The sequence below is a fragment of the Falco peregrinus genome, chromosome 8 (genome assembly GCF_023634155.1).
Source record: "Falco peregrinus isolate bFalPer1 chromosome 8, bFalPer1.pri, whole genome shotgun sequence".
Classification (NCBI taxonomy): Eukaryota; Metazoa; Chordata; class Aves; order Falconiformes; family Falconidae; genus Falco; species Falco peregrinus.
Window position 1 is genome coordinate 64,191,691 of NC_073728.1, and position 24,478 is coordinate 64,216,168.

Below are 24,478 nucleotides of genomic sequence, written 5' to 3' on the forward strand. Positions count from 1 at the left end.
TAACACACAACATTAGTTTAAAATATTTTTGCCAAGGGATTTATATAAAGCCTCACTGAAACTGAATGATCTCCTCCACCCTTCCTACCTACCTTACCCTGCAGCAGAGCCTCCCCCCACGCTCAGCACTTGTGCACACTGACAATTGAAAACTACCAAAAAACAACCCCTGAAGGTGCTGCTTGAAAAATAAGCACTTTGAAAGCAAAGTGAGGACTTTGAAATGATTGTGTAAGGATAAATTCACAGTTTATCATTCCCAAAGGTGTTCAGTTCAGCTGGCACCATCACTGATCAGCTCTTTTGGATGCCAGTGAGGACCACCTTTTTTTTCTGACCCCCTAAGACCTACTACTGAACAGCTTACCAGGATTACACAGAACCAGGCAAGACTGATGTGTGGCGATTGCCAAGAGAGAAAATAATTTTTTTTCTTCTATTATAGTGCATTTTCACTGTGTCATACACAAATGGTAGCTACGAGTGCCGAAGTTCCACTGAAATGGTCTGTAACGTTTCCTATGGCTTCAAGCAATCTCCAATACAATACACCCACATCGTTTTTCATTTCAAACACTCAACCCACCCACAAGAGGAAAATAGTTGTATCATTCTTTTATTGAGATTATGTCAATCTGGAAACAGATGGACAGACAACAGAACGGAAAATACACGCCAAGGTAATAGGAGCAACACTTCCTATCTGTCATTTCCAAAATGCAGTCTGCTACATATTGTAAGATGCTGTCAGCTGGCCTGTCCAAAGGGGAAGGCACGTCCAGCATGTGCCTAGAGCATCACCAGAGCATCTAGGCGCTTGGCAATACTGTGGCACTAACAAGATTGCAAGAATTCAGCAAACCCAGCCCAGTGCAGCGAGTGCCTGTGGATTTCCAGGGAAATGTCACTAATTACGATGTGTGAAAACGGATGGTCTGTCGGTGGGTGTCAGAGAGGAATGCTTTTCTCAAGATTTTCTAATTGTTCTTTGAAAAATTTAATCTGCTCTTCGAGGTCCTTCTGTTCAATCAGCAAGGAGGTCTTGACTTGAACAAAGCGGCGGTAGTCCTGGAGCTGCTGCTCGGTCAGGTATTTGGCAAGGATACCAGAGACCACTCTTTCCCTACGATCTAGATTCTCTTTCAGGTCTTTTGCATCTTCTCGCTGTCTAGACAAGAGCTTGTGCCGTTCATTCAGCGATTGCTAATAGAATGAAAAAACAAAGCAGCACACTATGAAAACTCATCATTTCTGGCAGACTCTAGATCTTCATTTGGAAGCCACAGTCGATTTAGTTTAATTACTTCCTCTTGTGGGCTTTGTGTTCCACATGAGTTTTTTCTCGACTGAGTTACTCATTCTTGTGGAAACCCCATCAAGGCTTACTTCTTCCATGCTGCCCTCAGGAAAAAAAAAAAATCAATATACTTAACATCCTGGTAATTTAAACATATGCTGTACCTGTCTTCAGTCAATTAGAAGGTCTTTAAGGCACATATCTTTTTATTTTGTGAGTTGCATGTGGCCAGAGTACCAATGTCATATTAAAAAGAGAGCGTGACTTCTATTAAAAGGTACATGTGATAGCATAACTTGGTGCAGACGGTAACTGTTCATCAGAGGCTTCTTTTTAACAAACTCATGAGAATCAAGCCTTGCCTATTCGACAGGATTTTAATACCTTTCACATTTTAGCTAATTATCTTTCAGCTGTTTTCAGATTTTCACAGGGATAGCACTGCTGGAAGTCCAGTTTCAGGACAGCGTCCATAAATACAGCACAGAGCAACAGCCACCATCAACACCCTAAAAATGGAGTCAAAGATTGAGACTACTGGTTTCGCTAACACTGGGGCAGCTGCAGCAACTGGGAGGTGGCTGGCACATAACCAAGCCTTTACTGAGCATGTTATTAAAATTCTTAAATAAATTATTTAATGTATTTACTATGAAGCATATAAAAAGATCACTAAAGAAACAGCAGCCTGCCCCCCCTCCCCCCCCGCCCCTCCCCCCCCCCCCCCCCCCCCCCCCCCCAGCTACAGAGCCAAAGTCAGTGTGAAATATTGCTCAAAATTATTCATGTTAAACGACTGACATTTTGGCACGGGTGCATCCTGGTTCTCTGTACCGCACTGCATGGCAGGACCCTCTCAGTGCCGTTCTGCGTGTCAACAGCAATAAATCTCTAGAGCTACAGGTTGGCAGCAGCACAGCTCCCTGAAATCCCAGTTTTTCTAAATCTGTCCTTTTCTAATTTTGAAATGAGAAATAACAGCAGGTATTATATTGATAAAAGCATGTCTAAAAGCAGCAAGGACAGCAGGAAAGCATAATCCCTGGGATAAACCTGGCTTGTCTCCTTTAGCAAAAAAGAGACTTTTCAGACTTGAAAAGAGTTCCCGGGTGAACATGAGACAATTTCTAATTTTCCAGCAAAACTGGCTAGTTGAGCTAAACTACAGGGAATTTTATCTCAAGCTACAACCCTATCTTCTTCCTGCTCGCTATAGTTAAGACAGCCCATCAAGTGAAATATGATTTCAGAGGCAATAATTACCGCATTTGAAATTACCAGTGGGAAGAAAAAAACCAAACCCAAATAACTGCTGCACAGGTCTGGAGCTACGCCACAGGGAGCAGCCCAAGGGTGCAAAGGCCACCCACCCCTCCGGCTCGGATGCTCACAGGGCTCTGCTGGCACCACGCCTGCAGCACGCTGCGGGGCCCACTGCAACCTTCTGCTCTCCAGCGCTGAGCCCGTGGCCCACACCAGCATCCACGCCGCTTTGGCCACGGAGAGACAGCCCCATGCATGGCACTGCATGCTGCCCAGGCAGCGGCGGGTCGCGATTCAGGTATAATTTACAACTTTTGGTTAGAACTGCTGGACAGACGAGGTGAGCACAGCCCCACCTGGAAAGAAGTGAACAAAACAAATTAAATACCCTGCTTGCTTGTCACTCACCTTCTCCTCAGCGTCTGTATTGCCATCAATCCGCCTCATGGCGTTTTGGACTCGGGCAAGGCGGCTGGACAAGCAGAGCAGGAGGCTCACAACCTTCTCCAGGTCACCGATGAACATCATGTAGCGCTCGAACTCATTGGGCTTGCAGACGTCCCGCACCGTCGCCTGCAGCTCCTCGCCTCGCTCTGTGCACTCCCTGGCTTCGGAGAGGACAAGCTCCCTTTCCTCCCACAGGGTCTGCAGCTTTGACCGCAGGCTGGAGATGAGTTCCAGCTGCAAAGGGAAAAAAAATAATCACAGAAAAGTGTTATTGCCAAAGAGAATCCACATCATTTCTGGAGAATAGATTTTTTCCTCACGTTGCCAAATTTTTGATTTTTAAAGTAATTTTAAGCTCTGGGAAAGAAAAAGGAATAATAATAAAAAAAAGAAATATTTTCTAAGCTGTACTTAATTCTCAAACTCTGAAAAGCAAATTACCAGCAATCACCTTGACTGGTGATGCAATTCCTCGCTCAGAGCTTCCAACCTGTTACAAGTGAACTGCAATGAAGATTACAACATGATTACGCACTGTTAGGCTCTAAGTCACGAGCATGAAGTCACAGCTCTATTACCAAGCTTTACAAGAACTGACTGGAATTTCATTTATATTACACACAGAACAAGTCAGTCCCCCAGGTGACTGAAACAAGCCCCTGTGCCTGGGGAACAAAGCGAGCGGAGGCAGCTGTTCGTTACAGAAATCGCGATATGGAGAAAGGCCTTGACACTGGAGCAGCAGGAGAAGCCCATCAGCTTTCCTGGAAACCAGCCAACGTCACCACGAGCAGGAGCAGCAGTCAGACAGTGGGCAGTGAGGAATATTACCACATGCACTCCAGGAAGACTTTCAGGAAGGCAGATTGTCATTACCTGAGATGGAGCACAGTCAGGTTTCTACAGCCCGCCCCCCCTCCCCCCCCAAATTCTTCAAAGCTACATACTGCCCTTCCAAGCTGACATGTTTCTATCATAGTCCAGCTACATCCCAGCTCCCTCTATTCCCTGCACATATGGAAATTAATAGGGCACTATAGTGTGCAGACACTGCTGCCAGTTCTCACGGAGTAAAAAGTATTTCTTGCTTCGGCTGCCAGTTGTAATGGATTTTGCAGATTCTGAGACCGGATCTAAGCGTCAAATTGTGAGTCAGCTGCTGCACAGGAGCCGGCCTCGCAGGGAAACGTATAACCAACCCTGCGTGCCTGCTCCAGGTACAACCCGTCCCCCACAGCCTCCTGAAGAGAAGCATGTGGGAGAAGAGATCTGAAACAAACCAGGCAGGATTTAAATACCACCATTTACAATCAATATGTCAATTTGCCAGGATTTCACACACTAGCAAAAATTATCTGTGTGATAATTATCAAAGTTACCCATGAAACATTATTATTGGGATAAAAGTAATGAATAAAAACATCCACAGTAATAAATGTGAGGTTACTAATAACTTCCTTGTCTTAGTGAAGATACAGCAGTTCCTGTGATGGTCATCTACATACTTTCTTAGATGTGATGTCATCCAGGTTGTCCATGCTGCCTCTGCACCTGTTCAGGACTTTGTTTCCCTTAGAGGCAGGATCTTCGCTCCTTTGCTTGGCACCCTGTTCAGATTCAGGATGTTCTTCTGTTGCATCTCTACTACTTTTCCTGCTATTGGAACAGAAAATAAATACCCACAGCAAGCACTTAAAAGTTTTGTTCTCAAACATTGTGTCCATTATCTTGACTTCAGAATCACTTCCCTCTCTTCTCATAACAGCAATTTTTCTAATTTTTTAAAAGACAGAGAACAAAAGATTTGTGCCTAGGTTTGTCCCAGTCCCTTTTAATATGGCACCATTGAATCACGCTCCTCTTCTGTCACACAGTCTCAGATATTTCTTGATAAGTAAATCTGAAAACTAAAATATTTTGCTAATGAAACAAAAATAAAATAATATGCTCGAGTCATCTCACTACTAGTATATACGTGATATTCATACACTAAAATAGCTTAAAATACAAGGTAATTTGGTTTGTCTACTTACTCGTTCTCCTGCACATGCTGTATGTCTCCCTTTTTCCTGTGCCATTTATCCAGCATGGAAACGTCAACAGGGAACAGACCCTCTATCAAGTCTAAAGCAGTTTTTCTAAGAGGATGAGGAATGAGAACATCAACCAGAGAATTGTCTTTGGCAATGATCTCCATAGCCAGTTCTTCGTATCGCTGGTCTTCAGGAGACTGCAGTCTTCTTTGGGGTAGGTTTGTCTCTCCCTCAGGGAGAAAGTCACTTTGGCTATTGTGCACGGATGTTTCCTTTGCAGTTAAACCTTTGGCTGTATTTTTGTCCCCTTGGTGAGGCTGAGCTACCGCCCCGTGGCAGTATGCCACTCGCTCTGGAGAAGATGCAGGCTCTTGGTCTGGATACTTTACTAAAGCATGGCCACTCAGAGATTTGGTTCTGCATTCCTCCTCCACCTGAGCATCTTCCTTGCTTCCGCTTCTTGGGACAGGAATAGGGGTTTCAGGAGTCAGCTCCTTTGCATCCTGACAACGTGCACGTCCAGTTATGTCACTGTCTCTATATTCATGATTCTCGTATCCATCTTTCTCAGGGTCACAGAAACTATAGGAAAGACAACACTTCCTTTTAATATGAGACATTTCCTTTGCAACAGATATTTTTGCAGCCTATTTAAGCAGCTACAGGTAATTGTCATTATCTTTCCAGCTTCCTCTTTTTTATTAAAGTTTTCTAAATTCAGATTCCATATACCTATTAATTTTGCTTGGGGGGAGAAAAAGGAAGTATGTGAAATGCCTAGTTGCACCAGCCCACGTTGTTTGAATCCCCACTAAATTTCTCAGTTGCTAATTATGACCAAGATAGATATTTTCCAAAATAAACTTATGGTAAATAGTGCCCTAAAACGTCACACCGACGCTGTTTGACCAACAGAGGAAAAGCATGCTGCCAAGAGGACGCAACACATGTGGGGACCCTGCTCCAGCCCCACCTGGGAACCAGCAGTGGAACAGAGCCGGACCACCCGCTCTGCACCCCTTGTACCAGCCCCCGGAGCACAGCCACTGCAGCGCACAAGGGCGAACCTTCTCTGCCTCGCTCCTTACACCCCCATACTCCTATGGCCATAACGCTTCAGCCCAAGAGTGAGCACCAGCTGATGCCACCACTGTCTCCTGTGCATCGCTCCCCCACTGCTCAGCCCTTCTCAGCAAAGGCATCTAGTGCTTCCTTCTCTTTAGGCAAACTGAACACCAGCAGAGAGGAAACGCTGCTCATCTGAGGCTTCTGTTTTGAAACAGCCATTAGACTTAGGTCAAAGTTTTATTGAATCCTTTCAGTTAACCATTCTGAGATCAAAAAAGCGCTGGCCAATGCATGTGGGACCCAGTGCTTTGCACTTCCTGATGCAACACTTTAGAACAAACTTTGACTGAAAAAAGCTGCTGCCTGCAGGGCATAAATAATTATGTTCATGATGACAGAGGAAGTATATATATGTAATTTAAAAATACACTTTGGACCAGGATTTGCAAGAATATAGGGTCACTGTTGAGCGCAAGATGATTGGAATATGCATAGACCAATTTCTGCAGTCATGTAGGCATCCAGGTAACTGCTTGTGAGAACAGTCAGTACATCTGTATATATAAATAATTGTGACTGAATGGACACACCTATTTTTGCCTCTAGCAAAGTTTTTCTTAACCTGACGGTATTATGAGGGGTCAGTAATGAGGAAAGCTAGAGGGATTAGATGGAAGGAAAATTTAAGCCCTCATTTAACTACGTTAACCTGTTAATGTTAATATGTTCATACAGCAAACATGCCCAGCCTAGTCTGGGGTTTTCTACCACAGCTCAGCAGCACTTTCTTGTGGAGGAAAACAAAGAGAAAAAAGGAGATGCAGCTGTAACAGAATGAAATCTGTACTTACAGCTCTCCCCCAAATATGATAATCTAAATTAATTACTAATGAAACCAGTTCTGGAATTCTCATCTTTTCATTACTTAGTACGTATTATAGAGCTATGATCAAATATGTTTCTGATGTTGTGTTCTGTCCAGAACTTTCAGTTATGTTCATGCTGACCTGCTGAGCCTCTTAGCTAAACCAGAAAATCTAAGAAAAACTTCAAAGTCTCACTAAAAATACAATTTTTTCCCCCAAAAGATAATCAAGCTTCCAGAAACCATTGAGGATTTTTCTGAGTGACTGAAAGAGTGGAAATTCTATTACTATGCAAGTGTCAGCATCACTGCCTTGACGAGATAGAGTTCAGATGCTTTTCTCCCCTGATACTCCTCAAACAAGCAAAACAATTAAGGAGAGTTAACACACAAACTTTCTAGTTAGCTATGTGTAAACAGCATATTTTTTTTCCTTTTAAAAAGTACACCAAAAGCCCCTACTACACCACCCTGTGATCACCCACATTTTTGAAGGCTGGGCATATCCGAGCTGTTGCAGATGCCGTTTTTGCTCGAGCTCGGATGAGGGAGCTGTGATCTCAGCGATCTGAAGGATCGAGCTCTCTGTGATCTCAGCGATCTGAAGGAGAGCGGCTGCTGCAGGCAGGCAGCTCAGGTGCACTCTGCGTTTCCCACTTCTCCACACAGCAGAAATTATTTTAAGACTGTCCCAAAATGAAACAAATAGCGTAGCAGATGAATATTCCCATATGGACAACGAAGGATCCCACGACACGAGGACGGAAGCAGAAGCCACGCTGCCGCTGGAGCTCACACATCTGGGCCATCAGCCCCGCGCCGGCGCAGCCTTACCTGGGGGTGCCGAGACAGCTCTCGCAGCGCCGAGCCGGCACCGCTGCACCGGCCGCACATCTGGCGGTGTCCTGGAAATGAAAACAGCACACTGGGGCAACCAGCACCGTCAGCCTAGGCAGCTGCTTGGTTTTACTCCCGTGTTTGTTATCCCCAGAAACAGAGCCCAACAGTAGATCTCCGAGTAGGTTCACCAAGGTTTGTGCTTCTGTGGGTTTTTTTGCTTTGTTTTGTCTACCTCTTTTTATTAATGAAATTGCTACTATGCTCTTCCTAGGTAGCATCCATCTTTTTTTCCTAGAAATCCAAATAATAGGTGACAATAAAATATATCCTCTGCTCTCAGAACAATTCAGAAAGTAGGGACAACATTGGTGGAAGTTTGCCAGCCTCTTCAGCTCGGTAATTTTAGCAGTAGATTATTTGTTTTCTGACCCCTTTATTTTCTTTATTCTGCTTGACAGCAATATTGACAGCTACTGTCCTTCAAATTCAGGAGCCAAAAAGGTTGGTCATTTATAAAAATCTCTCTATAACAACCTTCTCTGGGACAGTGTCCTGAAGAAGTTGCTGTAGTTAACAGTGACTGCTGAAACACAGCATCCCTCTGCAAACATGTCTTCTGCGTGCCAGACCCCATACCCACCCCTCCAGAGGGGACCCTCATGAGCCTGGCATCACCCAGCCCTCGAGCAGAGCCTCCAGCACTGGCACAGGTGTCCCCTGAAGCAGACACATCCTCCCTGCCTTCACCCCTGCACCTGCTGAATGGTAACAAACGGCTCTTCCCAGACCGGGTACGTACCCATCCTTACGCAATTCTCTTGCAACTTTTCCCATTAAACACCTTGTTCACCTTCAACACTTTCTTACCAAATACTTCCAAGAACAATGAATTCTTACACCAGTTGTAAATTCGTAACACCTTAAAGTTGGCAGCAGTTCTCTCAGAATCCTCCCAAATTATTCCCCCTGCACGCTGCGAAGCAGAGCATGCATTTTGCTTTCCAACAGCTACACAGCATTTCCTAGAGATTAAGCCAATGTGGCTTCTCCTCCACATCCATCACCGCTCTACTGCACGCTAAAAGAATAAAATAAATCAAGTCTCAATTCCTCATTTGCGATGTTCAGCAGTTTTTCATGTGACTAGCCCCACAGTTCTCTAGAACAGGTAGAGAGTCATACATTGGACTCAAACAATAATTAATATCTTAATATCTTTCTCACCTGTGTGGAAGGAGGAGTCGATTTTGATCTCTCACGAGCTCTCCCAGATGCAGGAGCACCTGCCCGTGGCAGACATTCAGCTGACACACACCTGCTGGTGCAGCTCCCCCTCGCTTTGCTGGGAGACAGGTCCTGCCTCAGGGCTGTGGTACCACCAGCAGCAGGGCTGGGATGGCACCTGCTGCCCACACTCAGCGGGGGAACAAAAGCCAAAGGAGAAAAAACATCTGGCGATTTTTCTTTGCAGAAAATATCATTTTTTTGTGTCTTCCTGCTCCCATTTGGATTGGAAATCTTGCCAGGAGGCCACCTGGGATGCAACAGCCTCTTCTGCAGGGGTGGCTTATGCAGCGGGAGATGCTGTGAGCTACCTGGTCTTTGATTAATCTTTCGTTCCATGTATTCGATAAGTGCAGTATGCTGGATTTGTTTCAGCTCTGTCCTGGAGATACCTGAACTGGGAAGTGCCCTCCCTCTGTTCTCCAGAGTCTTCCTCATAGCTGCCACTGTGTCTTGCTCAGTGATTTCAGCCCTGACTTGACTCCATGATACTTCCTTATCTGCTAGCTGGTCGAGCTTCTCAGGTTCAGAATAACACAGTTTCTTTTGCTCTTTGGTTACCCTTTTCCTTGCCCCTATTCGACCTGCTTGTGGCCTCTTAATTTCTTCATCTCTACTGAAACTTTGCAAGCATTCTAGATGAGAAGGGGAAGAAAGAACAGGTTTGGCATCCTCGTTTGCACTGGATAACGAGAAAGACCGAAGGTGTTCAATTGATGGCCTTTTAGAGGGTTTCTGTCTCAGTCTCACAGGCAAACTCATCTGCAAGTCTTTTCTTTTAAAGGAAGTTTCTCTCAGAACCTTCTTCTGAGCCACTTTAAGTTTCTCTCTATAGTCATTCTTGAAACTCTCATCCATGAATGAAGCAGGACTCCCGAGAATGAGATCATTGGTCTTGGGCAGGAGATCATCAGCACTGCCCTGATGGTGGTGGCTTGTCCTCTGGACCTGTTTGCTCTCCCTTTGTATCTCTAGACACCGCGCTGAGGCAGAGCAGCCGCTTGCTGGAAATTCCTTTGGTGAGCTCCTTGAGTCCCCTTGATACTGGGTGGGCTTGTTGTGGTGCAGGATATTGGTGGGTTTCCCCCCAGAAAGATAGTAAAGCATGGGAGTCGTCTGCCTGGTTATCTGTTCACCAGCGAGATCATCCTGAGGCTTTCTTAAGCACTGTTTTTGAAATTCAGCTTGATATTTCTGAACAGGAGGTTCCTCTTGTTCTAGAGCCACACTAAGGTCAGGACTGCCTTTATTAGCCTGTTTTTCTTTCTTGACTTCACATAAAAACTGAGATGTGGAGTCTTCGTTTGGTCTGAAAAAGGACATCTGGCTATTATTATCACAGCATTGCTTATTTCCCTGATCTGACTCCTCACCGTGAAGGTGCCCTGCTTCTACAGCATTGTAGCTGCAGGACAGCAATGATCTCTGCATTTTGGCTTGCTGATTCGGGAGTGGCTCCCTAAAATGACTCCCAATTTTTTCTTCAGAGTCATAGCACTGATTTTCGTCTGTACAACTGTTCAGCTTCCTGGAAGCATTTGTAATTAGAGGAGCATTCTCCATATATTTTAAGTCACAGCTGTCCTCAAACACATCTTGATCCATGTCTGAATGCAGCTCGGCACGGAGCGGGCGCTGAGTGCAGGGCAAGGATCCTGGTCGTTGGCTGGGTTCTGGCACTGCGCTTTGCAGATCCGCTGCTCTGAAAGCTGGCTTACGTACTCCACCAGGACACTGTTTGTCTTCTTGTGTATCATTAACAGCGTTAGGGTTGGTATGCGCTGGGTGATGGGACTTGGAGTTCATCTCTTCAGTAATTTTATAAACATGATCTGAGTTATAAGCAGAAAGTATTTTAGGAACATTAGACACAGAGTCAGTCTTTAAATATTCTTGAAAAATGAATGAAGAAGGCCTGCTGAAAATGTGTGGATTGCTTCTCTTTATAGGTTGGGATGGTCTCCACTCTCCGTTTTCCTCCACCTTCAACCCCTGAATTTTTGATATAGATACCTCATTTGCAGAGTCAGTAGAAAGGCCCTTGTTTTCCAGACTTTTTCCCCTAGCAGCCGCTGTATCTTGCTCTGTAAGTTCATCCCTGCGTTGGCGCCATGGCAGCTCCCTATCTGTTAGCTGATTGTCCTTCACACCATACTCACCGTGACTTCCAGAGTTGTGCCTCCCTCTTGAGTTCTCAAGATGTCTAGTGACTTTATAGCTATCAAGTCTTGTGGGAGGAGAAGGTGGAGGTGCCACCAGAGCTAGTGGTCCCTGATTTAAAGTCCCTCGGGTAGGAGTGCTTCCACAGCATTCAGCGAGACCAGTGCTGTGAGACTTTTTATGGATACTCAGGTCTGGTGCCTTGTATGGATGCAGGCATCTGAGGTCAGAGTTTTCTGCACTGAGATTATAAATACCGCTTACATATTCCGAGTCCATGTACGGTACCTGCTCTGGAGGCAAACACCAGTTTTCACTAGAGCGCAATAGGGTGGAATACTCTGGAACATTTGATCCCCCTGAGAAAGAGCTGTAAGCAGAGTCCACTCTTCCAGGGAGATGCAAGAGATGGTCTACGCTGCCTATCAGCTTCACTGGTGAAAGACCACTGCCGTTTTCAGGAGAGGTCACAGGCTCTACCAGCTCTCCAAGTCTGCCACTTTGCCTGTGAGCCCATCTTTCTATCTCATTCCCAGATGAAGCCATGTCGCAGCCTTCCCAGACAAAGTCTGATTAAATGTCCACAACCAAACTGTTTGAAAAGCACATTTTTCTCTGCAGTCACATTCCACTAATATCTAGAGGATCCTAAAAAGAAAGAGAAAGATGTGAAAAAGACTCATTGGGAGGATTCTGATCACACCTGGGGAGATCAGGCAGTGAGCATCACCCATGTGCTTGAGATGAGAACTTAAAAACAGTATTTAGAGCAGGTAGCACTAAATTTCTGGCTTCAGTAATTATCAGGACCTTGGAACAACCATTTCCTCTATCACAGAGTAACTAAGTCTTTAATAACAAGAGTTCTCTAGATCTTCATTGAATCGAAAGGACTACGCATACAATTAGAAGATGCTCTTTCATTATGATTGCACAACATCAAGAACCAGAATCGAAACTTGCTTCTGAATATGCCTTGAAACAAGCCTGAGGGGTTGAAAATCCCAGCTCAGATGCTACCTAATCCTGGAGTTGCTTAAACACAAATACATATCTGGCCAGCTGAAGTTTCTAAGTGACTTAGAGTTGTGCTTCCAAAAACGCTCACAACCATGGATTGGTGCCTCACTCCAATTCGCACGGGTCTAAGCCACGGAGGGGCCTTGCAGCTATGTGACTATGATGACGTTACACAAAGCGTGTCCCAAACCCTACCAGTGCCTCCACGTTTCCTTTCAGAAAATCTCACGCAGAAATACAATGACACGAACAGTTAGCTGGACATGTCAGTGCCCCATGGAGAACTGTACTGAACTAGCAGTGTGCAGATTAACCCAGAAGAGTTATCAAATAGGAAGAAATTATGACTATGATCAGTCTTATCAGCCTTCTCCCCCCTCCATAAAGACTTCCATTGTTTCTCAGAGAAGCAAGAATCAAATCATACTTTATTTCATGAACATGATGAAAATGGTTTATCATTTAAGTGAGCTTCCATGCCATTGCCATGCATGCTCAAAAATGCCCATCTTGAAAAACCTTTCCCACCTTTCCCAGAGGCTTGTAGTGAGTGGCTTGATGAGAGATTCTGCTGTCAGTAACAAACCATAGATTTTAAAAGACAGCCAAATATTTTTGATGGCTGATGCTAGGAACTCCTCTGCAAACATACCAAATGTACTAGAAAAAAAAGCACCAGCTTAGATTTCACGTGCAACAAATACACAACTTTTGCAGAGTCTAGAAAACAGCCTGTGTTTATCAGCAGCACCCAACGTTTACTCTGTTATACATGCAGGCAGGCTTAATTTAAGAAGCGAGATCTTTACAAGCAGCCGGCTTAATAGGCCAACATCAGGCTGCAAGAAATGGCCACACTAACAGCATCACCCCTCAGCCGCCTCTGCCATCTTCAAACGCCACCAACACGCTCACAGGCAGTACAAGACCCAAACAAAGAGCTGAACGTGGCAAACCAGGTGCTAGTCAGTGACCTTGCTCAGTAATTCTCATTTAGACCAGTTCTAAAGACTGATTAGTTATTAAAAGAAAGCAAGAAAACATTCTTGAAAACCTTCAGTGACAAGCTACTCCAGTAATGCACCTTCTGAGGAGATGCAAACCATTTCCAAATCCTACCAGAATATGACATGCCTGATTTCTTCAGAGAGGTTGAACTCACCAGACCTTGATCTGCCATTCCCAATACCGTACATCTGCAGTGGGGCCTCATAAAGCTGGCAGAAAGAGAGGTTTCAAGGGTGATGTTGCTGTTTAATCAAAAAAACTTCACATTCCTGCCTTGTTTCAGAGACAGTCCTGGTATCGTTCATTTTGAGCCAAAGGAAGAGATGGACAGGAGCCAAAATACACAAGTTAATCTATAAAGGGAACTTGGGACTGGTAGGGCACAGTAAATAAGTTAACTAGTTTCTGAGAAATGAAAACAGCATAACACTGCACAGTGGGAATTTCTGCTGGGCTCTTTTAGAAATTTCAGTACGAAACCAACTCAAGGACACCTGGAGAAGGCGTCTCCCTCTTCACAGACGATCTAAAATGCTGCTGTGAAATTGAATTGTCTATCCCTGAATAACAGGGTCACATAGGAAACGTGATGCATCAATGGCTGATAACGACATTCCCTACCCTCTTCACCATGGTGTATTGAAGAATTTAAAGAAATAAAAACCATAGATCCCTGGTGAAAGGAAAACCTTGGATTTTCTGAAGCTCCAGAGAAAGAAAATCAGTCAAGAGAATGATTACACTGACACTCAGTGCAGAATCAGACTGTAGCACAGCTGCATCCACAGTGCAGTTACGTTACCTAAATGAACAGACTGCACCTAAAAACCCGGACCACCGCAGCAGCTGCTGGGTCTTGCTGAGCTGTGCAAGCTCAGAGGTATCTGGCGGTGCACAGGAGCAAACCCCATGGTAGCAACATTCCACAAAAGAACCAGAAGGCAGATTCCTATGTCATTTTAATCTCTGGTTTTTTTAATCAAAATTTTATTCCAGTGGAACCTCTCCAAGCAGCTCTATTACTCGACTGTTGCTATTAATAGACAGAGCCAAGTCTTTGTCTGGGGTGTCATGGCACCGTTCCACCAAAGTTAATGGAGCCACCCTGATTTATGATGAGAATTTGGCTCTAACTTTTCACAGCAATGTGCAGAATCTGAATAACAGTTGTGGTGTGGTTTATGTACATCAATGGAAGCACTCTCTCTGTTTCCTGTCACAGTGTTTCCCAGGATCTGTTTTCCCTCATTATTTCAAGGTACCCATTTGTGATTTACGGTGAGGTCAGCAATACAGCGAAGATTTCTTTGATTTGGGTTTTTATGATGATACCAGAAATAATAGGAAATATAATTTCAGTATCTTAGAAGATCGAGGTAAGAACACCTGACCTGGAAACAGCACCAGCAAGCACCAAGTCCCTGTTTGTGCCAGGTGCAGGAGGACACTGCAGCTCATCGCACATTCCCTCCCCTGTCTGCTCCTCCTGTGCAGTCTCTCCTGCCACCAGCCTGAAGCCACTGCAGCCTTCCCCTCCTGCTCCGAGGAGAAGGGTCGGTTAAGCAAGAAGACACTCCCCTCCACCACCCTGGGTGCCCTCTGCTCCCACTCTCGCCACGGCCCGCATTCTGCCTGTATGTTTTGCTTAAGACCAAGTTTGCAATTTCACATCCTTGAAGTAACTGAAAAAGATGAGAACTGAAGATATAATGTTCCCCAGAAGTCTCTGCTAGAATGAAATAATACCATACTAAAACACATCTTAGGGAAAACCTGTCACAGTGGAAGCACAATTGTAGATCTCAATGTGTTTGAAGAACTATGTGAAAACTGCCTTCTCTTTCACATGCAAGAGAAAAACCTTCAGGTACTTAAAACTCAACTGACATGAACAATGGTATTATTGTTCTCCTCAGCTGGTAAGTGGTAGAGCACCCCCATGGACTGCACTGTCTCTGGGTCTTACAAATACTCTGGCCAGGCTGTAATACAACTCGCACATTCCAGACGGGCTTGCAGTATTTTCATTGTAGACCTCTGAAAGCAAGAAGAAAAATGTTAATTAAATGTATCAGAACGAAGAACACCAAAAGATTAAGGGAAGTGTATTAACAGTGTGTCACTCCATGCCCAAGGAAGAAATAAAGCCACTAACAACCTATTAGGATGCAAAGTTCTTTGCTGTTTATTTGTTTTTTTAAAGAGAGACTAATGACATCCATCCACTCATTTATTATAAAATTGAGGTTGGAACTCAACCTCAATTATATTAGAACTGAGGTTGGAAAATACCTTTAAGATCATCGAGTCCAGCTGTTAACCCAGCACTGCCAAGCCCACCACTAACCCACAGCCCCAAGCACCGCACCGACGTGTTTTTTAAATACCCCCAGGGACGGTGACCCCACCACTCCCCAGGCAGCCGGGTCCAGCACTGGACAACCCTTTCCGTGAAGGAATTCTTCCTACTCCCCCATCTGAACCTCCCCTGGCGCAACTTGAGGCCGTTTCCTCTTGTCCTGTCGCTGGTTACTTGGGAGAAGAGACCGACCCCCCCTGCCCAGCCCCCCTGTCAGGTGGCCGTAGGGAGCCACCAGGCCCCCGGAGCCGCCCCCTCCCCAGGCCGAGCTCCCCCAGCCGCCCCCCATCAGACCGGAGCCCCAGCCCCTTCCCCAGCCCCGTACTTCCTCCAGGACTACAGCGCACCCTGCACAGAGCACAGCCCTCTCTGCAAAGCAGTCTGCACATACAAAGCACGTGCTCTTTGCTTTATAGATCTGACAAACCAGAGAGATGTGACAAACAAAAGCATGGAAGAGAAACAGGGTCTCCATAGGGAATAGGACCCGCCTAATGCTTCCCAGCAGGCCGGTGGCTGAGGAAGAACAAAACCCAGATAACACAGAATGCCGCCTACATAAGGCTGGGCTGTCTCTGGTCTAAGATAATGAAATCTTCTGTCTCAATACACTATTTCTTCCAAATGTCCACCACTATATTAATACAAAAAAAATAGTAGTGGCAAGGCAGTGCTGGAAAATTCAGTGTTACAGCCCATGCTATACGTTTTCTCAGCTCACGTACAAGTGCTCGCATTAAAATTCTTCACCCGAACATTATCAAATGCAGTTCCTGAGCATTCGGTGCAGGTTCATGTCCTGAGTCCTGAAGTCTCCGGTCCCTCACAAACTGCTTGCTAAAACACCCGTCACCACCTCAACCTCTTAATTCTAGGGGAAGGTGCCTTGTATTGCACAACCTTGAATTCCTTGCAAACAACTTAGTAGGTCAAAGCCTCACGTCTCTGGCAAATTAACTTTACACAGAGAGAAATCAGCAACTCTTGACTGCAGTCAGTTAGCAAGTTACCCGTCTTCTAAGGGCAAGCTTTCTTCTGCTCACAGTTTGTTCCTCTTTGACCTCATTTAGATTGTATTAGGTGTTGCTAATTAATCCATAACTCACCTGCAGTTACATACAACACTTGCCCAAGCAAAGCATCACCCATCTGAAACACAGGTATTTTGTCAAGTTTCTGATTTACCCTCAGCAACCCAGGAGTAACAGCCCCTGACACCGAGCACAGCCATGCAGTATGTTTGCACGCTTATGCAGTTCCCTTAAAGTTTACCAGCACAATCTTTCCATCAGAAAAGCAAGAACTTTTTTCCTTAATAAACACAAGCAGAGTTCAAACCTCCTTTTGAGACTGGGCTATTGGTGTTTATGGGTGAGGAACTGTAACTCTGGCAAACCAAACAGGACTCCTCCTCCTCCTCTTTGCCTGCCACTCTGGAGGCAAAGGCCCTGCTAACATGTTGGTGTGTGTAAAACTTCATAGATCTGTTCCTGTAAAACTGCCATTTTGAGACAAACAGCTCTGTGGAAATAAAGGGGAAAAACACAGCTATTAATCCACATCAAACTACAACATGTTCTCCAAGCAACGAGAATAAGTGTGTGAAATGCAAAGCAAACAGCGTGACCAGCCTACCAATATTATGTCATGTACATGTTTGTGAATGACCTGTTTCTTATCAAAGGGTAAACACCTGATGTAAATATTAGCCAAAATTCTTCAGATTCCAATCAGTTGCACAGCCACAGCACCTGACCCATCTGTTTCACAGACCATGAGATCTAATTGCTACCGAAATATCGTCTGTGAGACTTGCTTCAGCAGGCAATCTCCCTGGCCATCCTGGGGAAGCCCAAAGAGTCTGAAATCCCAGGGAAGACAAGTGCAGAGTTTCTGGTGTCACAGACACTTTTGGTAGGTCATCAACTGATGATCTAGCACAGGTTCCCAGATCTCCATCCAGGTCTTCCTGGACAGAAATCTATGCACGTGCACAACATGGATGCATTCTCAATGACTGTATCTCCAAGACATGAGACATCTGGAAATAAGAGCTTCTCCTTTGACGAGACTGTGAAATATCTAGAAATTCCAGACAAATGTCTGAAGTCTTCAAATTCCATCACTTTCACAAGACTGTTGAAAGGGTGAAAGAAACGGAAGGATACCACAACCAGGAAAGCGTGGCTGGCTGATCAATTTTGTACCCAGCATCTCTGAAAGCCACTGTTTCTCTCTTAGCTTATTTTTTCTTTTTTTAAATAGATAAATTCTCTTTATTATTATTTTTTTCTAGCCTATAATCAACAATTTCACCCCCAGGACTTTCAGCTTTAGGGTTCAAACAGGAAAGCAGACAGCTCAGATGACATACCCTTTAGATGACTAGAAAACACAGACTCTGCTAATCTGTGTTTTTCTGGCAAAGATTTCTGAGAACTCTAAAAGCCAGATTTGCCTTTTAGTGCGATTTCCAGAGCTATCAGGCAGGTAGCTAATGGCAGCCAAGGGGATCATACATCAAAACCCAAGGACAAACATTCAAGTTTGGCTTACACGGGCCCAGTGGGAAACTCACCCTGCTACTGGGAGCCAGGGAAAGTCAAAGCATCAGACATTCTCAAAACAGAGGCTAAATGGGATTTAGAGGAGGTTTGTGCCTTATGTGCACAGAAATAAATTTCACCATAGTTGGAGGAATGTAAACATTTCCACTAAAACCCACAGATACAGACTTAAGGCTCTCTGGAGCTATGAAAGCATCCAGAGTAATCTAGAGGAGGATGAAAATAATAATAATAATAGTAATGCATGTAAATATCCTCCCTCCCTTTTTTTGTGGGGGCGGGGAGGGAGATAAATCTCTCTGAACTTGCTTACCCAGCTCTGCCTAGTTCTCTGCAGGGGGGAGACAACCCTGCTGAGTACGTGGGAGCTTTGCTCGAGCCACGGTGCCAGAATGGGTCCGTCCTGCGCCTCCCCTGCAGGAACCCCCATACAGCAATAGCCCCACTGCTGGCACGAACGCCTGGCACAGCAGGAACATGGTCGCCTAGCTGATGAAAAGCAGAGGCCCAAATAAAATGTTTTTGGACCCAAGAACCATGATCTGATCTCTGGCCAAGGATTTAATGAGGAAGATCAGGTTTGGCAACTCTTCACAGCCCTGCGAGAGACCTTTTCTGAGCACCCAGCAGGCTGACCTTTTAATTAGAGCGGTCACCTGCCACATACTTCTCCATTGTCCTTGAATTCCCCAACTTTCCTTATTTAGCCTCAAAAATTTTGCTTGGCTTCCATCATCATTATTCCCTAATCTACAAAACACCAAACACTCTTTTTTGTTTCTACTTCTGAAAGCACTTCTCAAAACATTCTTTTGCCAGAAATCAGTTTCATCCCAAATGTATGCATTTCTTTCCAATCATTTCCATTTCATCCCTTCTTACTTCATCACAATTTTCCTTCTTTATTTTTCAAATCTAATCAAGTTCATTTGATGCCATTAAGTTTACCAACCATACTGCTTTTACCAGCTACAAGAACAGACTCAAAAATATTCAAGAGCAATAAAGAACTACAGACTCTACAGAACTCAAAATTTCAGACAGAGAAAAAACCCTAATGGTACTTTGATTTTTAGTCATATGCCTTTAGAATTAGTATATATTATCTAGCATCTTAGAGAACACAGAAGAAAAATCAAAGTTAAAACTCTTCATGAGTCTCCTTCCTCTCCCGACAACAAGGCTGCTCTTCAAGGGCAGAAAACAACTTTCCACCCCCCCACACACCTGACTCAGTACAAACAAAGAGGCAAGGAATCTCAGACGGATCAGGACACATTCAGAGGACTGCTTTCTCCCTGGTGCATAAGCCATCACATTTTAACAGACAGCAAGGAAAAAAAGCGGTTTGATTTCCAGGAACAGCGTAAACTGCAACGCCAGCACAGGCTGACGGACGAGCGGTACGAGCAGCCTCAGAAGCTGTTCTCTCATTCCGAGCTCGCTGGCTGCTTGCCAGCAAGGACATCCAAGAAATATCAGAGAAAAATGAAATTCTCACAGTCACCCTGACCTAGTACTGACTGCACTGCGCTTCCCACAGCTTAGGCATCAAGTCAAGCCTGCAAGAGAAGAAACCGGCCTCTAAATAGGTGAAATCCAGTTCAACATCTCCTTCCACCGACTGATGTGTGGTTTGAGTGCAGAGTAACTAACAGGATGAGTTAGCCAGCACTCTGTGCAAGACAGTTTTAAAAATATGTCTATTATTTACATCCTGTAAGTAGAAAAACCAAAGTGCTTCTAACAGGCAGCTCCAGCAGCTGCCACACATCCTGAGCCACATGCATTCACAGCACTACATGGGTCAGAATCTGCCTTTGGGCTTCCGTGGAGCTCTGGGAGAGCTACCTTGCACCAAAACTCAGAGGCAAGAGTTGGCTGGCTGGGAAATGCCATACAGTCATCTTATCTTTTGAAGAACAGTGGCTTGCTGGCAACTATATAGGCTTTCTTTTGTTATAATATAAAATTAGTCCCAGAATCTTAATGGATGGCTCTGTCATTGCAGTCCGAGAGGCCCAGACAGAAAAAGACTGCAGATTCCAATTTCTCCATACTGTAACTATGTTTTCCACAGACAAAACTGCCATGAGAACAAACATAGCTGCTGCCGCTCCAGTTTTAGACCAGACAGATCCAGATGCACCGGTCTGGGCAAGGGGGAGCGTCCACTGCACACTTAATCAAAGGGGATTATATATGTATATAAATGTATGTGTGTGCATTTAGATTATGGCTTTTAGATGTGATAAAGGTGAATTAAAAAATTCATTCCCTGCTCCTTAAGCGTGATGAGACACTTTCTGCTGAACTTGGTGGCAGTCTAAAGCTCGCCATACAGAACCACTCACGCTCCCTTCACTATATTCCCAAAGTCATTCCCATCTAGGGATGACCTACAGGTAACGAGCTGGTCAGAGATTCCTACCAGATCTTCCCAGAGCAGAGGGATGGCAGAGCCAAGCTGTCTCACTCAGATTCTCCCAGAGAACAGATGAGCACAGTAATCAGCTTGTGCTAATTGGAAAACTTTGTAACACTGAGCACTGGTGAGCAGGAGACTGTTTGCCTCAGGGGTTCAGAGAGAGAAAGCAAGCAGAAATGTGGCAACAGAACTTCATCTAACAAAACAATCTCTTTATACCTCAGGATGCAGCTTACAAACTTCATAATAAAGGTAGTCCTGCTGGTAGTGACAGTATATGATTATTTGCCTTGACACAAAATCATTTGAGAGTCCTACAACAGGAACAGAACCTAGCGCTCTCACCTCCTATGCACTTCTTGTAACCACAGATTAATTTTTTTAATACCTTACTACCCTCAATAAAATTGAAATTAGCAAACAATATTAGCACTCTGATTTTCTTATATACAAATCAAGGATTATGAATTAATATTAATTAATTTGGTATTAAAAAGCTGTTAGCTCTTTAACTTTTTTATTTTGACAAAAGAAACAAACTGTTCCTTTCCAGAGGATATCTGTTTTCAGTCTAATTCATCCAGATGTTAAACATAATTGTGCCTGCCTTTGTGCTGCAGGAGACAGTAATGTAATACCCATTTATTACAGAACATTCCACTGGAATAAGAGAAAAAACACAAAATGCACACAAGACATACTATATTAGACTGGCCCATTCCTTTGGCAAGTATCACATTCAAGTATTTTCCCAGATCTTTCATTTGGGTAGAATTCATAAGTTCATTCTTAATCACGCTAAATATTATTATCACTAGTTTCCATAACAATATCAAACCGTATTAGTAGTTACAAATAATCTGGAAATACCCGTTAGTTACATTAGCAGAGATTTAATGGTGGGGTGCAAGTTGCTCGGAATCACAGGCAGAAATTAAACACCTGGTCTGCAAACAGTGTTCAGACACGCTGCACAACAGACAGGAGATGTCGGAGGGAAAAGATTGGGGAAAGTATAAATTTATTTACTTCTGGGAAAAGGCAGTGCCTAAAGCAATAATGAGAGACTTTAACAAAGCAGCTAATGCCAGGGCAGTTATTCCACCTCTGACACAGGCGGGTAATTCAACAGGGAGAAGGGGAAGTTTAATTTAGAGGACCACCTGGTTAGCGTATGAATAAGAGACCAAGTGATTCCCTGTCTGTAACACTTCACACCACTTAGTTCCTGTCCAAATAGAAAGGTGTGATTTTTTTCGGATACAGCTTTCCACATTTAGTCTGTTCTACAGAAACTTCCCTTTCAAGCTCCCAAATCGGCCATCTATACCCTGCGTTCCATCATCAGCCTCGCCACTCAAACACAGCCGGTGCTGGAGGATCATTAAGTGCATTTGTGCTAGGGTAACTATTTTCTATGTAAAAATGTCTAACTTCCAGACCTCCTACCTCATCTATTTAATGTGGACCTAAATTTTATTTATTCTGAAAAAAAAATATGCATAATTTGCACACCTAAGGATAGAGCAGAGTTCCTGTGTTTGTGTTAGACTGATGGCCATACCAGAGGTGACACACCAGACTGTTCATGTCCACAATGCATGTGAGATTGGTCCTTTACACACTAAAATGCTAAAATTGTTAGTGTGTTATAAAGATAAAGTTTCTGGTATAAGTTCAGTTCTGCCATTGTTCAATTATTTGGTTACATTCACACATTTCCCTATGAAAAATGCCATCTTGCACATGCAGAGAGAGGATAACGCCTGAGGTTCGGGCAGCCTTGTGTGATCCCACATGCCCAAGCTGCTTTCAACCCTAGGTTAAACATTTCAAAATGTGGCTTTAATATTTTCCAAGACACAGCCTGCTTCTTCATCCGGTTTCCTGCTGACCAGTACAGAAAGGTGCCTCCGAATGGGAGCAGATGGACTTTGGCAACAGATGCTCTGGAAGAAACCTGACAGCCAAGTTAGCCCTCGGTGGGGTGAAAGGATCAACAGAGAACACAACACTCCAACACTTTGTTTTCCGATGTTACACTTTCTTCTGCCACCTCCACTCGCTCACATCTGGGTCTGGATATGCTCTTGCCATACATCTCTAACTGTCCTTCCCCTGTGCCCAGCCGCGCTGCCTATCCTGCTCTGCAGCTGTGGGTGCTGAGCACATGCTCTGCACCTCCTGTTTCACCAAGACCTCACAAACCACCTGGGAACTGCTGCCACGGTGCCCCCAAGCACCCACAGCCACGGGCACGGCTGGGTGCATCTGGAAGCACTCAGACCATGTAACATCATACAAACTCTGCATTAAGCCCTGTGAGGTCCAAGGACCTGTGCAGCATCCTCCAGCTGCTCCAGGACATGCTCCAAGGGCCACCGATGAAGGAAAATCTGCTTGTAAGGGAAGACTAGCAAGATCACCCAAACCGCAGTATAGACACGGATGGTGTGGCCCTCGAAGGTCTGCACTCATGGTCTCATCCAGTTGCTCTCCCTCCCCAAACACACGTGCTGACCCAGAGATTAAGGAGCAGTTACTTAGACCACTGATCAGCAGAATCACTGTTGCTACCAAATTTACAGAAAACAAGATACGAGCAACACGAGTGACCAGAATGTTACCTTCATTCGTTTCTTGCATAAAGCAAATATACAGAGAGGGATCACAGGAACTGTGGAATTACAGAGAGATAATATATACCAGATAAAGCCATCTGAAAATATACACACACACACACACTGAAATTATGTTTGGCTTAGTTACCTCTAGAGATCCGAAGGCACGTTCACTGTAAGTATAGCTAGCGCAAATTTTCTACCTCCAATTTTCTCTTTAGAAAACAAAAGCTAATGCTCTGGTTCCACATTCCAGCCAAGTCCGCAGGAAGGATCCGAACGTCAGTGGGAAAGAACACCTTGACATCAGAACCTGGAGTGCTTTCAGTGCGACTCGCACAGTGTCAGAGGCGATTTCCCCAACCTCACCTGCTCCACCACTCGACCAGGATGTCTCAGAGGCAGCAGGAGCTCCACGGGCATCACAGCTGCGCAGGTGACACACACAGCCCCTCTGCCTCACTGATGGAAACTGGCCTTTGGTTTATTACGTTCTGTCGTGCGTAGTGTTATGGTGGCAGTGGAAAAGGAAGAAAAGCAAACAGCAGGCTCGGCTATTTCATTATCTCACCAGTCAATTATTAACGATCGTGCTTTTCTGCCTGAGTTGTTGGGGCAGCAGCCACGACTCCCGTGCGGGCACAAGTGAAAATTCTGTGAAGATGCTGCTGAGGCCAGAGCAGAGAGAGCAGGCAAAGTCCTCGCCCCACCAGGGCCCAGCGGACTCCCCTCCTGCGCATCCCCCCGGGACAGCATCACCAGAAGAGCATTCTTCACTTTGCCGCACACTGCCCTTCACTGTCCCCAGCCCAGGGTCGTACTGCACTGGCCAAGAGCCCTTGCTCTGGGGCATCCAAGAAGCACTACTAGACAAAAGCTAACTAAATCCAACCACAAGTCATTTGAATTAAATCCAACAAAGTAGTTAGACTTGATTTTCTTAAAAAATATTACATACTACTTTCAGAGGGGGGAAGAGAAAAAGGGGTGTACTGTAAAAATTAATACAGTTCAAGGAAACATTGAAGTTATGTTTTATGTGCTGCAGATATTTTAGTGGGGTTTTATTTTATTTTAATGTGTTTTGTTCATAGAACAGCACAGAAGGCACACAGATTGAGGCTGTCATCTATTTTGTGTGACTCTGAATCAACTCAAGCTTCTGCAATAAATTCTTTCCTGCCTCCAAATATATGCAATGGAGCTCTGTACTAACAT

At 44.6% G+C, this 24,478-nt stretch overlaps 2 protein-coding genes across 2 annotated transcripts; both read right to left on the reverse strand.

Moving 5' to 3' along the window:
- Positions 1-600: 600 nt before the first annotated feature.
- Positions 601-7,867, reverse strand: LOC101914239 (protein Shroom1). The gene is made up of 6 exons (XM_055812201.1): positions 7,857-7,867; positions 7,459-7,773; positions 5,041-5,622; positions 4,513-4,663; positions 2,969-3,241; positions 601-1,203 (listed from the first exon to the last, which is right to left on the reverse strand). Exons 1-6 carry the CDS (start codon positions 7,865-7,867, stop codon positions 949-951), a joined length of 1,587 nt encoding a protein of 528 aa, XP_055668176.1. The 3' UTR covers positions 601-948.
- A 97-nt stretch (positions 7,868-7,964) lies between these two features.
- LOC129785027 (protein Shroom1-like) lies at positions 7,965-23,930 on the reverse strand. The gene is made up of 3 exons (XM_055812302.1): positions 23,630-23,930; positions 9,038-11,905; positions 7,965-8,104 (listed from the first exon to the last, which is right to left on the reverse strand). The coding sequence occupies exons 2-3, from the start codon at positions 11,801-11,803 to the stop codon at positions 8,081-8,083; spliced, it is 2,790 nt and encodes a 929-aa protein (XP_055668277.1). The 5' UTR covers positions 11,804-11,905; positions 23,630-23,930; the 3' UTR covers positions 7,965-8,080.
- Positions 23,931-24,478: the final 548 nt, after the last annotated feature.